This window comes from Mauremys mutica, chromosome 8 (assembly GCF_020497125.1).
Source record: "Mauremys mutica isolate MM-2020 ecotype Southern chromosome 8, ASM2049712v1, whole genome shotgun sequence".
NCBI classification, from domain to species: Eukaryota; Metazoa; Chordata; order Testudines; family Geoemydidae; genus Mauremys; species Mauremys mutica.
In genome coordinates this window covers 42962113-42979788 of record NC_059079.1, presented here as the reverse complement: position 1 = coordinate 42979788, position 17676 = coordinate 42962113, and the positions used below count along the sequence as shown (strand labels likewise).

General features: G+C 37.4%; 1 protein-coding gene across 2 annotated transcripts in view; it reads left to right on the top strand.

The window, feature by feature from the left end:
- CAMSAP2 (calmodulin regulated spectrin associated protein family member 2) overlaps window positions 1–13618 on the top strand; it is a 176618-nt gene extending 163000 nt beyond the window's left edge. For both annotated transcript variants that reach the window (XM_045027112.1, XM_045027111.1), the window contains 6 exons: window positions 638–774; window positions 1548–1768; window positions 2859–2931; window positions 5845–5960; window positions 9019–9137; window positions 10665–13618. In XM_045027112.1, coding sequence (XP_044883047.1) covers window positions 638–774; window positions 1548–1768; window positions 2859–2931; window positions 5845–5960; window positions 9019–9137; window positions 10665–10970 — 972 coding nt within the window. In that variant the 3' untranslated portion in view covers window positions 10971–13618. The remainder of the gene's footprint in view (window positions 1–637; window positions 775–1547; window positions 1769–2858; window positions 2932–5844; window positions 5961–9018; window positions 9138–10664) is intronic.
- Window positions 13619–17676: the final 4058 nt, after the last annotated feature.

Below are 17676 nucleotides of genomic sequence, written 5' to 3'. Positions count from 1 at the left end.
GTATGAACATTAATAAAATTTCTTAACTAGCTTTCTTGTAAGGATATGTGATATAAAAGACGGTAACAAGTTTTTTGAATTAATGTTGGGATAAACTTCATAATGCCCCTTCTCCCCCCCACCATCAACTCCTGGTTGCTCTTTTCCCCTTTTGTTTTGGAATGGAATGAGATCTTTGAAGCTTTTTTGTCTTCAAGGGCAGAGAGACGTGCTGTTGATCTAGCTGGGGGGTGCCCTCATAAACAGGTCCCAGTGGCTTAAGTTGGAGGCGGCTGTTCGTGTCTCCAGGTGCTACTCCTCAAGTGGACGTTTCCTCCTGCTGTGGTTTGATAGTTAGATCTGTATAGGTTTCACCACTTTAGTCATTATCTCCATGTTGATATAAATGAAGTATAAATACTTCTTTGACATAACTAAATAATCTCTAAGTGTGTACTGGTAGGGTTTTGGAGGGTTGGTTTAGTTTTCCATAGGGTAGGGGAAAGATATTGGAAGACTTTCAATAAGGATATTTAATAGATTATATCAACACAATCTAAAGAATGTAGACTTTTAGTGACCTGAAGTATACCATATGCAGAATCAAATTATCTTAAAATCTCCTAATCAGTTTCTTCCTAAATACTGTTGCTACAAGGATGATCAAAAGGCAGAAAATGATATGGCAGTGAAACGGGCAGCATTACTGGAGAAACGGTTGAGAAGGGAAAGAGAGACTCTACTTCGAAAGCAGCAGCTGGAAGCAGAGCTAGAACATAAGAAGGAAGAGACAAGGTAAAGCTAATTGCATATGCTAATTGCAACATAAGCAATAATAATATACATGAGAATCTTTGCAATGGCAAAAATTATAAAAATTGTAATCATAATGCAATGAGGTCTCCCTTCTTTGTTTTCCACAACAAATTCTTTTTCCCCTGTGAGCCCAATACTTTATTTAAACCTTTTACCTAAATTGATTTCAGGGATTTCTGGTACTGGCAAACTGAGTTAAAGACTAAGAGTACATTCTGTTTTATCTATTCAGAATTCCACTTGAATGAAAGAATAATTTTTCATATGTATTTGAGGGTAGGGTTTGAACCATACTATACAAGTAGATAATCTTTTTCATTCCGTTATTTACATCGACAATGGGGGTGAGGAGTTTGATCCTCTGTTGGTGTAAACTGGCAAATTTATATCAGCTGAAAATCTGGACCAAATCTTCTGATTTTCCTGATACAATTAAAAACACATCCAAAATCTATGGTGAAAAGAAAGACAAGCTCTCAATAAATAAATGGAAAACTTTTTTTAAAACAATGAAATCCAAAAATTCCACAATCTTAAGTATGGTCTTAATTTTTCCAATAACAACATTCAAGTGTGTAAAGTTTTTAAACTGTTTGAAAACTGAGAATAGACCAGTTCATCTTACTGGTATATGAGAACTCGAAGATTCTAGAATAGCCATTTTTTCCCTGTCACTAGTATTATGATGGTTACAACTGCTAATCTTTACAAGGGAAAGTTTTCTACTAAAACTTTATTTCACGATTTCTTAGGCGCAAGACAGAGGAAGAACGTCAAAAGAAAGAAGATGAAAGAGCACGCAGAGAATTTATTAAGCAAGAATATATGAGACGGAAACAGCTGAAGCTCATGGAAGAAATGGATACTGTAATAAAGCCACGCCCACACTCATCCAAACAAAAAAAGCCACGTCCAAAATCTATTCATAGAGATCATATTGAATCACCCAAAACTCCAGTTAAAGGTCCACCAGGTAACACATATCGGTGTAGAAAAAGAGTCTGTTCATGCTAAAACACCAGCTTGAATTGTGGTACTAATCAAAATATGCATAGATTAGCCGCATGCTAAACTGATGTACAATTTTTGAAGCTGCATGTGACTGAATTGGAAAAAGTAGAATTTACAAATGGCAGCTAATGATGACAAATGTTGCTGATATATTATGCATGCATGCATATAAGAAGAAACACAAAGGTTTGCTAGATGAACACCAGGAAAAGCACTAATGTCTGGCACAATTTTGTGCATGCTCATGTATTCTTTCCAGCCACTAACCTCTTCCTTGCATCTGTAGAGCTAAGAATGAGTAGAACATTTGGGTGATGTGAGATTAATAAATAAAATGGTGACTATAAGGTAAGAGTCCTTAAGTTGCTGCTTCATCATAGACAAAAACTAAAGTACATCTGAAAAGTTACCTTTATGTTCTGGTGTGTTTTTATTGTGACTACTTCACCTACTCGCCTGACTTAGTGCATGTGTAGTTGTGAGAATAGTCCTATGAAAAAGTGTAGCATGTCATTAATTATTTAATAATTTAGAATAATGATTTCAAAGAAAATATTAACAATTTACATTTAGAGGAAAGTTCAATGTCCTCATTTGTGTTTTTAGCAGTAAGGTTTTCATATCCTTCGCTGTCGTGCCATGTGTGCTGTGCCATGGCTCCCACCTTATTTCAGTACAATTTAAAATGCTCCATAACAATCCATTCAAATTTCTAGTTTATAATGAGAAATTAATTCCATTGTAACTAGACCTGCTTTGCTGATTTTGCAGCTTTAATCTAGTGCCCATATTTCAGCTCTATATTTCACATTAATGCTTAGCCTCAGAAAACTCCAGATTCAAATAAGTTCCATTGGTATTGTGTCTGTAAATACATGAATTAACTGTGCAACATATGCATGCAGGCATACTGTATATAGAAATAAGAACACTTATCAATTTTTCTTTGCTGGTGTAGTGTCTAATGAACAGACTCTTTACTATTTGCCTGCTTTTTCATGAATTTTAACTTTGTTTTTATCCAGGTTCACAACTTTATCGTGTTTTTTCAGTATCTAGTCTTTCATTGGCATCACTGAACACAGGAGACAATGACAGCGTGCAATCAGGCAAGAGAACGCCAAGGTAAAGCTGCAGTAACACCTTTATTAAATACAAATTGGTGTTTATCTTCAGAAAACTGGCATGTGTACTAAAATGCTTAAAGTACCCAAGTTGTATATTTTGATACTCTTTCCTGATCTGAAACACTGATCCTTCACGCTGTTGGCTGATGAAGAACTGAGTTGAGTGTTAATTTTCACAAGTGCTGCTGATTGTGCAGCTGTGAATGAGTGCAAAAGAAAAATCCAGTGGATGTGCTATCTCTTTAATTCACCACCTGTAGATTCTTTGTTTACATGCTATCAGTTTATATGCCATAGTACTTTTTTGCTGATTTGATAGAGTTGTCTTTTTTGTTTTTCTTAGTTGCTGCAAAAAGTGGTCAGGAGCTCACCAGAACTTAACTGGCATTTTTTTCACCAGCTAGGCTGAATACCAGAATTTATTGTGAGTTAAAAGCCAGTGTGGTGTTTTCACTTGAAAATGATATAATGAAAAGATTGAATTAAATAAACAGAAGTTCATACAATTAACATTCAAGAGAGGAGAGAAGAAAAAGGAAACAGTTATTCTGAGACTCAGATCAGACTTAACCCAACTTTATCCTGTATTTACTGCCACTGTGCTTTATTTCTCAACTGTGACCAGCTCTGTAGCTTTAGTGAGTTACTGCCTCACTTTTCTTCATGCTTTGAGCACTGGCTCATTGCTTGTCACAGTAGTGCATAAATTATTTTAATTAAATGTATTGTGTATTTGGCATCTCTTAAAACTATTGGTTTCATTTGAGAGGAGGTGTACTGTAACTATTTTTAGCTATTCTACAGAAAAAAATAAAGCTTTGTCTACAGTTATTTACACCAAGTTAGCCACATGGATGTATCTGTACTTGTGCAAAACCTTAGTGCAGATGTGCTGCACTGAAGTAACAATGACTGGTACCCATGCATCTTACTGTGGCTTCAGATGTGATTCAGAGCTTGAGTTTTCAGAATGTTGTAGAATCCAGTAAAAATTGATGAGAGGCATGGAATTTTCAGGATCCTTGATTTTATTTTATTTTTGGTTGGGGTAGGGAAGGAGGGGAATTGCCATAATCTTCTCCTTTTTCCTCATGTCAGAGAGTTAACAGGTTTTCTTTTGAGGATTGTACTGTGTGAATTTCATAAAGACATTTTGCAGTCTCCCTCATGCACAGGCTGTGTGGAGTGATATTACAAGTGAAATGAAACTTAATTAGCTGCTAAGATTCTACCAGATGTCAATTGAATGTGGTCAGAAAATGTTTTTTAAAATCACTTTTTTTCTTAATTTCTTCAACCAAGCAAGGCCTCTCTCTTGTTCAGGACCACATCCATGCCAAGTTTCAAACGTGACCAATTTTTGTAGTAGTCCCATTCAAAGAAATTTAGAATTTAACTGAAAAAATATAGCTGAAGGGATTTTGTTCACACTTTCCACACATAAAAATATTCACATTTGGAGCAGAGTGTCATTTCATAAAAATTCAAGGGGTGACTGAGGGGTAGGATAAGGTGGTGTCAGCATATAGAACATTATATGTAATTACATTATATCCTGCCAAGTCTGGGGGGAGGGCAAAAAGTGGAAGACCTATAGGCCTATGAAAAATCAGGGGGAGCAAATAAAGGTCAAGGAGGAGAACTCCCTTCCTTGCTCCATAGCAAATGACTCACCTGATTTAAGGACAAAACATTGATTATTTCAGCCCCAATGGTTAATGTTTGTGAAAACAAAAGGTTATAATGGAAACTGTTTTGCAACCTTAACTACAGCAGTCCTTACTGGCAGCTGCTATAATAATGCCATCAGCAGCAGAAATGGGAAAATAAACCTTGTACTTCTGTCTAGTTAATCATCCTGTCAAGAGCAGGCTTTCTCCCTATGGAAAATTCTCAAATGTTTTGTTCGGTGTAGTTTTAAATGATTCAAGCAAAATTCAGTAAGACTGTTCTACAGTCTAATAGATTTTGTTAGAACTCTTTCCTTGACGTAGAGTCTACTACAGTGGTCCCCAACTTTTTTCGTCTGGTGGGCACCAGACGACAAGCCATGGAGGACCGTGGCGGCGGACGAGCATCCGCCAAAATGCCGCTGACAAGCAGCAGCATCCAGAGGCATTGCCACCGAAATGCCGCCATTTCGGTGGCTACGCCTCTGGATGACGCTGCTTCTCAGCGGCTTTTTGGTTGATGCTCGTCCGCCGGCCACTACGCGGGCACACTTAGACGCTCCGGCGGGCGCCATGGCACCCGCGGGCACTGCGTTGGGGACCCCTGGTCTACAATTTCATACTACTATTAATCTTTTTGGAACACCTTAAATAATACATGTGACAGAAGGTAAACATACAGAGTTGCCCCTCTAATTCTTCTGGTAACATTACGGCTTTTGGCTTTTAGTCTACATTTCATATCCTGCTGTCTTCTAGCATAGTAATATATTCTAAGCACAGTTGCCAACTTTCACCGTGGGAAATAAGCACCCCAACCTTCACAGTAAGCCAAAAATCAAGCTAATCCTATTTCAAAACAAGGCCAAAACAAGCCAGTCCCTAAGAACCACAACACTCCAAATGACTCGATCCCCTGGCATGCAGTCTGGGACTGTCGTGGGCCTGCTGTGCACCCCTGACTCTCCTCCTGCTTGCCCCCGCTTGCCAGGAGCCAATTGAAAAAAAAAAAGAAGTGAGCTGCAACAAGCTACAAACCAAAAACTAGCTAACAAGCAACTCACAAGCCAATTAAGCCAAAAACAAGTCCAATTTCTGCTTTTTTTTGCCACGTGTTTGGTACATCTGATTTTAAATGTTCTTTTGATCTTAAAAGGCCATTCTGCTGAAAATAAGGGGACTTTTTCATAGCTATGTTCTACTCAGTTCTGAAAGGAAAACATATTTTTGTACATTTTTAGGTCTGAGTCTGTGGAAGGATTCTTATCTCCAAGTCGTTGTGGTAGTCGCAATGGGGAAAAAGACTGGGAAAATGCATCTACAACTTCTTCAGTGGCCTCTGCTACAGAATACACAGGTCAGTGTTGGTAATGTTCTTAGGGAAATGTTTGGGTATAAGAAGGGTCTGTGTATGGGGAGTTTTGGTTCTCCTTTATTTGCCATTCCTACAACGTGACTGAGGACTCTTTCTTAAAGACTTGAAATTAATCTTCTATAATAAGGAAGCAAATGTCTAGACTGTCTAAAAATGGCGTAATATGTAAAATAAAAAATATTGATACAATAGGAAATGTGGTATATTAAATAGACTAAACTACAAATTTAGGCCAAATCCTGCAAACACTCACATAAGTAACTTTATGCAGGTCCTATTAAAATTGTTTCTATAGCAAGGGGAGGAAAGTGTAGAAAATATGCGATCAGTCTGTAACCAAAAGCTTCAAAGAGAAAAATATAATTGCCCTAGGAGAAAAAAATCTATTCAGTAATATAAATTTAAATATAAAAGAATTGAAGAATTGTTTGAAAGCCAACCATACACCATAGTTTACATTGTTTCAAAAGAGACCCCTTTTTAAAAACTCAAGCCTTATTAAAAACTCTCTACTGCCTTACTTCTAATATTTCAGTGCCCTATGAGTCTAACAATAGTGACATCTTCATCCTCTTTTTCCGTGTAGCATGTGATACACCTCTACCCCGATATAATGAGACCCAATATAACGCGGGTTTGCATACAATGCGGTAAAGCTCTGACACGCTGCTCTGATAAGGGGCAGAGGGTCTTGGGGGCAGTCAGGGGCTCCCCCCTGGAGTCTGGGGGGCAGGAGCTGTGGGAGCACACTTTTGGGGGCCCTGCAGTCCCAGAGTGGCCTGGGGGATTAGCAGGGGGCCAGGAGCAGCCCGCTCTGTGTCCCTCACCCCAGCCCCAGCCATGTGGATCGGGAGAGTGGGCTTGGGGGAAGGGATCCCCTCTGCACTCACCAGCAGCGACAGAAGTGGAGCAGCCCGGCCCCAGTCCACTCCACTCCACCAGCTCTCAGCCACAGCGCTCTGCTTCCCGCCGCAGGTGAGTATGGGGGGGCGTCCTTTCCCCACTTCCACGCATTCACCTGCGGCGGGAAGCAGAGCACTGTGGCTGGGAGCTGGCGGAGTAGAGCGGGCTGGGGCCGGGCTCCTCTGCTTCCTGCCGCTGCCAGTGAGTGCCTGTCAGGGGGTGGGGGTGGAGGTGGATAGGGGTTGGAGCAGTCAGGGGACAGGGGGGTTGGATGGGGGTGGGGTCCTGGGAGTGATTAGGGATGGGGGTCTCTGGAGGGGGTGGTCAGGGAACAAGGAACGAGTAGGGCAAAGCAACTTTGATATAATGCGGTCTCACCTATAACGCGGTGAGATTTTTTGTCTCCTGAGGAACGCGTTATATCGGGATAGAGGTGTATTACAAAATGTCTTGCATCATTATAATAATAAAATCTGTGTTTTTGTCCATGTAATATTGCTCATTCTGGCAAAGAATAGCTCTGAAGTATCAACAGGTATTGTAGATAAACAAGCTTTTAAGGAGGTTAATTTTGATCTATGAGGCTGTGCAGCTCTAGCTATGCTGGGAAATTTGTATGTTCTGAAAATAAACTATTTTCCTCTTCAACACTACTGCAATAAACTACAGAAGAGGCCAAATTTACAATCTGGATACTGCACAGTACTTATCTACCAATCTTTGAGAGCTCTTTCAACCAACTTAATCGCTTCCTCGCATCTCCTCAGGATTAAGTCTAATACAGGTACTAACACTGGACTTAGGTTGTCTCCTTTAGTTCTCTCAATAAGACCCATTGCCTAAAGGTTGGGGTGGGGGAGTTGTTTTGTTTTTTTAAACTTTTCAGACTTTGTTTTTAAATGCAGCATGATTTTTTAAGGAACTCGATCAGGGTCTTTTGCCACATAATTTTGAATACTCTGTGGTTTATAAATCAGATTTCTTACATCTTTTCCCATTGATTCTGTTCTTCCCTCCAAATAGTCAATTAGTTAGTCTGAGACACTGAAAGTTAATCTTGATTTTAAATCATTGGTGGCCTTTAAGATTATGTTGCTTTTTGTCTTCATAACTATGCTTCCTTTTAAAGTGTCTTGACTGAAATAGGAAAATAAATTGCTGAATCTATTCTCTATTGACCAATCTCTCAAAATTATTGTTAGGATGAAGAGCCAGACATCGTCTAGAGGGCCTGTGGTTCTTAGGCTTCATATGTTGCTTTAATGCCAATAGGTTACATCCCCACCCCAAAGAACAGTTTATTCAAAAATATACTTGATACATTTTTCATCTGGTGGAATTGGTTTTTGGTTAAACTTTTTGCAGTAAAATTTTCTTCCAATTTATGGCTTTTCCATGGGACTAGGTCACCAATTAAAGTCAGCAAGAGAGGGATACTATCAGCTTCTCTACAGCTCACAGCCCTACACTGCACACCTGTCAGAAACCAAAGCATAGACTGTTTCTAGTCATTCCTGATGGAACAAGCCCATCAGTCAGCCTTGAATGACCTGTCAGAATCAGCACCAAGACCTTCTGCCTTCATTGTGGGCAAAGTCACAGTTGGGATTCCACAAGACTCAAATCCCAGAAGGCAGGAGGCCAATAACTCTAAACACTGCAGCAACTCACTGTTATCGGTTTCTCCCTTCAAAACTAAGAGCAGAGGAAGAAATGAAACTCCTCCTAGTTGGTTGAAGGATTTTTTTAAAATCCAAGTATTTGATCATTAGTAGATTATGAACAGTTTTTATGAGGCATATTCAAGATAGTTTCCTAAAATGTCCCTATGATGCTCTAATGCTGAAGGACATATTGAGTGAATCTAGTAATATTTAAAAAATATATATATATTTTTCAGTTGACGGTTGTACCACATTATATTCACATATAATCCTGTGATACAGTAACAGAAGAATAGCAGTCAATCAATGCATGTGTGTAACAGGTCCAAGCTCCACTTATTTCTTTTGTGGGTGCTAGGATTGTATTGTTACATACACAAATGATAGATGGAAAAAGTGCTTCATGGTGCTCAAGACTGCTTTCTGTATAGTTTATTGAATCACTTAGCTGATTTGTCAATTCTGTTTCATAGGCCCAAAACTCTATAAAGAACCCAGTGCAAAATCCAATAAGCATATTATTCAGAATGCTCTGGCTCATTGTTGCTTGGCTGGAAAAGTAAATGAAGGTCAGAAGAAAAAAATATTGGAGGTAAGGATATTTTCCTTCTGATGATTTAAAAAAGAAAAAAGGGATTAAATCCAGCCTCCTTTGGACATTAGGGAGATGTGCCAGGTTGGAGGGAAGAGTGGAAAGGAATCTTCCTCCCAAGGCTGTGTAAATGCTTTGTGGATGGCTAGAGTAGTCTCAGTGATCCTGAGCCTTTCCCCTCTGTGAGTAAAGGACCAAAAGAGCAAGCAGTATTATGGAAACAATTATATAGGATCATGTAATTAAAGAGTATCATAATGCTTATGCTGAAGGAATCTGAATTACTTATATGCACAGGCAATTTTAATTCTGGAATTTGCTAACTTTTAAATGCTCGATTTAGCAACCTAACAAAAAAAACCAGGATTTGGGGTTTTTAAAACATTATTTTCTAAGTTTTTTTTTTAAAAAGCAAACTGAAAAAAGCAGTTTCATTTTGTGGAACCCATATGGGTCTTCAGCAGAGTTGGGATCTTTAGATCCATAACACAGATCTCTACTATTTAACCTAATGGAGTAACTGGTAGTATCAGTAAACTGTTATCCTCAATGTACACTAGCCACCAGAGTGGTATGAGACACACACTTTGCCAGTGGGTTTATAGCTATTTGCTGAGAGCAGAGCAATGTCAAGATTTAAGAGTCCTGGATTCAATTCCAGATTCGGAAGGGTTGTGTGCTCTAGTAGGTAAGGCCTTCTGCCCCATCCCCTCCCTCTACTCCTCACCCCTCTGTATTCCTATCAGAATGCTTCCTTCTCCATACTATCTGGGTGAAAGCAGAGGGGACTCCACGAGCACAGGAAAAACGGTGTCTCTGCTGGCAGTATTGGTGCCTGGCACCATAACAGCTCCCAGCAGTATGAAGGAGCAATTGCAGAGAAGATCATGCTCCACTCCTGCAGCCCTAGAATGGAGCAGGCTCAGTCTAGTCAGCAAGTAGGAGCTGTTTCAGATGGATCATGATCTGTGCAACTAGGATCTTTAGACCATAAAGCTTACAGCCTCTAACAAGCCTCTACTGACCATGTGCTAACTGCAGTTTTTCAGAAACTTATAGATTCCCTAAAAATCCACCCAAATTTGGCCAATGGCAACAAGCACATCTTTACTACTAAGGCAACCTCCCTTGCAAATTGCAAACCCCTGCTCTCAAGTATGGAGGTGCTAGCGCTTCTCAATTAAACAGTTATAATAATTTTTGCCCAGGTTAAAAATATATATATATATTTTTCCCTTACCTCCTTCTTAGGAACAACTGCACTCTTATAGCTTAATTTTTTATAAAAAATGAAAATTCTTCCTGAGGCAGACATCCAGCATGCAAAAGTTCAGTTCTAATACTTAAAGTTTGGGAAAAATTTAATCAACTGAAAACAAGGTCTTATGGAAAGTATTCTACAACTTCAACTATAGTTCAGCCCATAATGTGTTTAAAATAAAACCCCCTACAACTTAGAGTTGAAAGTTTCCTACATGTAATATAAATTTCACATTGTAAACACTTTTTTTTCGTTTTCTTTTAAAGGAAATGGAGAAATCTGATGCCAATAACTTCTTAATCCTATTCCGGGATTCTGGCTGCCAGTTCAGATCTTTGTATACATACTGCCCTGACACTGAAGAAATCAATAAGCTGACGGGGATAGGCCCCAAATCAATCACAAAGAAAATGATAGAGGGGCTATATAAATATAACTCTGACAGGAAGCAATTCAGCCACATACCTGCTAAAACTATGTCTGCCAGTGTTGATGCAATTACCATTCACAGCCATTTGTGGCAAACCAAGAGACCAGTAACTCCTAAAAAACTCTTACCTACCAAGGCATAGTGGGGAAAATATTTGCTTCAGACAATTGTGGTAAACTTGCACTTCATCTTTACTGCCTATAGAAAAGAGGTTTCTAGTTGCCAACAAGACTTATAGAAATTGAAATTGGACAAGCTCTTTTATCATCCACAACTGGAATGTAAACACAGTATTTAGGAGTACAGAAGATTGTCACTTAGGTGATACAACTACAAGTGATAATGGAAATGTCTGTTTCATGTGTGGAGATTTGTATATGCTAATAGAGACTATAGGGTACATTTACTCTATATTTTGATTAGATACACAAGCACTGAATGTTGTTCATCTGCAGTGACTGCAATTACATTTTTTACATTTCTTGCCTTATGCTTTTGTGTTTGTGCTTGTCTTGAAATTTTCTTGCTGTTTTTTCCTTCACTTTTCTTATTATTTTCAGTGTCATTGAAATTTACTTAATGAATCTCATCATGAAATACAAACAAAAAAAGTAGTCTATTATGAGATACAGAACACTCTATAGTTATTCTAAGATATCCTGGTCTTGTTCTGAAAGACCCTCATTGTATGTTCTAATCATTACTGAAAGATCCCACTGAGTATTTCCAGTTCCATTTCAACGCCGTAATACTGGTTTATTTTTTTAAACAAAATATTAAGGGAATTCTTTGAGCTGCTTAAAGGGAGGTTTCCTTCAGATTAAATTATTATTTAGCAACTAAAATATTCAGGAGAGTCACAGTATTCACTAACTAAATCTGTTTTTTCACCTCAGTTCTACCCAATTCAGCCTTAAACAAATTTTGCTGTGGATAGACATCTGATATGTGTTTCAGTCTGTCCAGCTTTTTAAAAAGTAAATCACTTTTTTTTTTACATACTCTAACAAATGACATTTTGAGAATCTCTTAAAATAAGTATGGCAAAGAACCTGGTCAACATTTCAATCTTTTTAACAAATATAAACATATTTGAAAATAGCCATTGGAACATATTTCAGTATTATTTACAAAGGGCTACATTTTGATTTCATAACAGTGTTTCATTATTTTGCACAAGTGTGCTTAGTGTTTTTCTTTTGTATAATTATTTTCAATGTAGCACTGTTCTGAAAAAACTACAAACTTGAAACCTCCCCCAAATCTGTGGTTTTTTTGGCAACGTGTACCAGAGGATTAGTTGGTGGGAGGGGGGCGAACTCATTCTCAGGAAAAGATTTGAATGATTTATGATCCTGTTCTGTTTGTGTTATGACAACTGTGTAAATATAAGGACAGTATTATGCTATAACTATGTAGTTCATTCTGTTTCATGGGGAGTAGAGACTAAAATTATGTACATTTCTCTCACTGAACTGCTTAGAGAGAAATAATGCCTCACTACTATGATGTACTCATTTACTTATATAAAAGATTCACAGAAATGAGATGTCAAACAGTTTAGAACAGTACTTTTTTAATTATTATAAGGCCTTAGGCATAAATGCATTGGGTTGTTTATCAACATTTTCTCAAATGCTGTCAATATTTTACTATAATTTATGTTCTTATATTTATGTATATTTGTTAAAACTGTAAAAAAAAAAAAGAAAAACACTTTAAAATACATGTTTAAGATGTATGTGGCTCAAAACTACTTGTGGCTAGCTGATTCCTACTGTTTGCATGTACCGGTATATGATCAGGATATGTAACTCTTATATTTCAAGTGTATACATATTATGTATATATTATATAAAAAATATAGAGGGGAAAGAGGGTTTGCACATTCTGCCTGTTAGATAGCTCTTACAACTACTGTTATATGAACTTTGTATTGTAAAAATTAGTTCAAAAAAAGTCAGTGCTGGAGTAGGGTGCGGGTAGATGGAATTAACAGACGTGGATATGATGAATATGTTTATAAAGGTTTATCATGGGAAGCCTTTTTCTTTCTAAAACTGACGTAGGATTTGACTGAACACTTGCAATACTCACTAATACATGCACATCCATCTAAACAAAGTGAGTTAAAATGTATGCCACAGAGATTCTTTGAATCATTTAAAATATAACAATGTATTATGTTCATATTTGTCTACAGGTTAAAAAATGTGCAGTGTCTAAAGGTAGAATATGAATAATGCAGTTGAAAAGTTCATTGCTCACAGTCTAAATTTTTTCTTAATACAGGAAAAGTGAAGACAGATGCTTTTTCTTTTTTAAGCCTGCAAATTTTCTAATTACACTGTATCTTTGGTTGGGGTCATGTTTAAAAAAATAAGAGGAAAAAAGCTTTTCAGAAGGCCAGAATTTATCACTGATCTTTTCAGAACACACTGGTGCTTTCATCAGGGGTATTATTATTATTGTTGCTATGACTGAATTTGCCAAACACTCATCTTAATTTCCAGAGCAAAACTTCAAATTTTAAGTCATAATTGCTACTGAAACCATTTTTTAAATTTTAGTATGACTGTTTTTATTGTTTGGCTGTTTAAAGCCAAATACAGCTATTTAATTATGATTTAATGGGCACTGTTGAGAAATGTACAGTGTATTGTGTGCTTACTTGTCCACTTCTGTGGAACATTGCTTCCATATTTTTTCAAATAGTGTGCTGTAAAATATTGTCATATTGCTACTTATGTGGTACAGTGTAGTTTTTCCTTTCAGTTAAATAAAAGCATGGCACCAAAAACCATACATTTTCTCGCGCTCTCTCGTATTATGTTTAAATATAAACAAAGTGTGATTAATCAATTCACCTACCTATTCAAAGCATGCTCATCATGGTAGCTGAACACCTTACAAATTTAAAAAAAAAATACATACAGATTTCTATTTTCTTTTCATCCCCCATTTATGTTTATTTTATTTAACATGTAACTCAGTGTTCTATTATCAGAAGAAGGCTGTTGAAGAACGAAATGTAATCCTAATCTCTTCTAAAAGTAAGTTCATAGTTGCAGGTCAGTTGCCAAGAACATTTTGTCTCCCACTCACACTAGTCCCAATCTTATGGTTAACTTTCACTGTTTCAAAGGATTGGTCTAATTTTGGGAGGTTATCATTCAGCATAATGTGTTCATGTCAATAGCTTTGGTTCAGCCTGTGGAGGGTTTTTTAATATAAAATGAAACCTTGTACTTGATTGCTGTTTAAAGGGGAAATGGTACAAAAGGCAGAACATGAGGTGAAGTGTTCCTGGTTATCTGTGTTGCAACATAGAAGGGCTGCTGCCTTTTGAATGAACTAAGGCTTCTTAAGCATTGACAGCTTTTTATGAAATCACTTGTACTTCCCAACTGTGGTGTATATCTTGGTCAGACTTTAATTCTTGGAAACTTATCTTTCTCCATATATGTAAATTAGCAATTTAAATATATTGGGCTAACCTATGCCCATTTGATGGAATCTTGCATTTGTTTTTTAGCTTTATGGCCTTTGTTCTGCATACTTTTCTGTAATCCCAGTGATCTTGGTTTGGGGACTAGGCTGCCAAATATATAAAATTTAAAACTCTCTGATGGATGTTTCCAGCCAGGTTTAGAGACTCTACTGAGGTTTCAACTCTCTCCTGTTGACCAAGATATCATATCTCAGCTCACCTGTTAATAAAAAGCAAGAGGAAACTTTGCTTATGGAGCTGCTAAAAATATGAGGAGCCAGTTAATCTAATGGCTGTTACAACACTAGTTAAGAAATTGGAAAATAATATGGTTCAGAAAAGCACTTAAAAATATACTTGTCCATCATTGAATCAGGGCTGAAGCTCCTGCATGAATGTTATAAGAAAGTACCTAAATCACCTTGATCAGGCAGTGCTTCAAGATGACAAAGCTATAAACAGAAGAAAAGTATGTTAAAACAGTAAATGCAGTAAATAAATTGCTTAACTTTGAGTACAACAGCTTGAAAACCAGGTGCAGGATCACATTCAAATTCTTGCATTGCAGACAAAAACAAAGATGATCTAATCTTACTCTTGGAGAAATAGACACCAGAGACATTCCAATAAAATATGCCAGATAATCTGCTCATGGCAGAAACAGCCTGCTGGTTCACCACCATAGGACAGCATCTTTGTACCAATCTAATGGACCAAAGAGTGAATTCTGCAAGAAGATAAGGAACTGGAATAAAGGGACACAAACACATCCCCTTTTTCCAGATCTGAGGCCCACCACACAAAGTTAAAAGGTGATGCTTAGCCTCATTCAAACAAGACTTTAAAATAAGCAGAAGTGGTGATTATATTCAAGTTCAATTCCATGGGAAATAATGTCACTGTTATTGAATTAACAAGACAACTGTTAAACCTACTGCCAATGGATTCCTTGTCCAGGCCCATTAAACCCTAACGTGATGACAATGATAGCCAAATCATCTCTAGAATACTTAAATGCATTTCTGTTAGCATTTGGTTTGGGAATTTTTTTTGTTTACAGTGCTTGTATCATTTTCTTCATTATAATTTTCTTCTCTCACTACAGAAGATGAAAGGTAAAAGTCATAAATTTACTACTATTTCAGGTGAAATAATGTATCTATACTGACATACTGCCTACAATAATTGTCAGCATGACTGACCACGTAACCAAAGAGTCAGAAACTTCCTATCCAACACAATTACAATTTTAATCACACAGCCCATGATAGACCTTTTACATTCTAAATTGAAATTTATATTTAATCTTTGGTCTGTCGGAAGTTGTTTCTATAAATATGCACTATAAAAACTTTCCTTCAAGGACCATTATATTTACAAAAAAGAGCAAAATCACCTCTGCATGATGGTCCTGGAAAATCATAGGAGATATTTTGGATCCTTGGCCTGAGGCTTCTACTCATTCTGCAAGATAGCATTCCTCCACAACAGTGAGGAAACAGCCTACTGAGTGCAAACCTAAGAAATTCCTCTTATACAAAGTAATAATCTGTAGAGGAGACAAATTGGCCCTGGGATATTTTTGTTCTTCACCATATCTGCAAATCTGGGGGACAAATTATCAGCTAACTACCAGCAAAGTCTGTCAATGATTTTCAAAGGAATTGAAAAACAATTTTTATTTCTCATGATTGAAAAATCTTTAATTTTGTAATTTAGAAATTGGAGAATATTCCCACATAAAAAACATGAATTCTAAAATAGGCACATTTTTATTTAAGCTATTTAAAGCATTCATGTATTTCAATATGTTTCATAGGAATTCTAATTCCACCATTAAACTCTACTAATACAATCTGGATAGTTCTCTAAGCCTGAGAACATAAAAAATGAAGACAAACACTATAAAGTTATTTTAATAAGAACACCAGCGTTCCAAAAATTTTGAAGTCAATTTTTTTTCTTTTAAATTGGTAGAACTACTATAAAGACCTGAATTTCATAGATACTGAGCACCTGAAAATCTCATTGGCTACAAAGAGCAAATGGGATGCTTGGTAGCTCTCAGAGTGCACTTACACTGTTAAAATTTCTTACTCTCCTCACAATTTGGTTAAATACAGAGAGATTCTACGAGCCTGAGTCTCAGCTCCACTCAAGTAGCACTAAGTAGCCAGGAAGCCATCTTAACTGGCTTCCTAAGTAGTCCCTTTAGGTAAGGGATATTGCCTCTTGTGGCCTGAGCAGTTAGCTAGCAGTTCCCAATATTCAGGATCTTATGGGTTGTTCCTGTTAGGAGAAATTGATGAATACAACAGATACTTCTTTGATGGAATCCTGCTCCCAGAAGCACTTCCATCAAACAATGCTCAGCAAAACCCTTCAGCCCCCATAGTTCAGTTTCTGAACAGCCTTGCATGAGGCATGTGTCTTGGGGGATGGCTCTTATTTTTTCAGCTATCCTATTCCAAAAAGGAGCGTAACTGCTTCTTGCATTTATCCTGTATGAAGGCGGTTGTCATACGCACCAGCTTCACAGAGGTTTCACAGATGGCATAGCAGCTTTATGCCACTCGCTAACACCATTTCCTGGAGCAGAGGGGATTCCTGTGAGAAAGGGGCAGAATCTCTCTACACCTCAGTGATCCTCAGCAGACAGAATGACCCTTTTCGTCGACAGGCAGGTAAGTGTAACTTGGAGCACCATTGTGGCTCAGCTCTAAGTTATAACAGGGAGAGGACCAGCCGTGGGATCAAGAGAAACACAAGGGTGATTTAGAACTACCTTTATCTCCCCACCCACAGCTGTGCAGAGCCTATCTTGCCTGTAGATGAGGATCTAGTCCTAGCTATCTGCAGATATCTTTTTTTCAATTCTTCTATTATTTTTATTAAAGATGTTAAAACCTTGGCCCTTGCAGAGCTATCTAGTAGTGTCATCTCTGATACTAAAACAGCATTTCTTTGCCACCTTCAGTCCTTAAAGAAGTGTGGCCATAAAGTGTGACCTTGAGATACATAACCCCTTCCAAGTGTACTGTCAACTTACGTTTAGCTAGCTAATCTTTTCAAACTGACATTCAAGTATCCTCCATTTTAAACAAGACTTCAAATTATCTTATTCTAAATTTGGACTTGATAGAAGTCCATCAATTTAAAAGAAAACATTCTATACCTCCACAGCTTCTCTCTCTTTTCTTATAAAGAAATCACAATTTAATTTTTCTATAGCCAAATACAGCAAGTATAGGAAAAGATCAACACATTACCATTGTGGAATCTAAAGTGAAGTACATGCAGACTCTTAGACCTCCTAACCTACACTACTGCTGTAAAAGAGAGTCTAAAGAGTGCATCT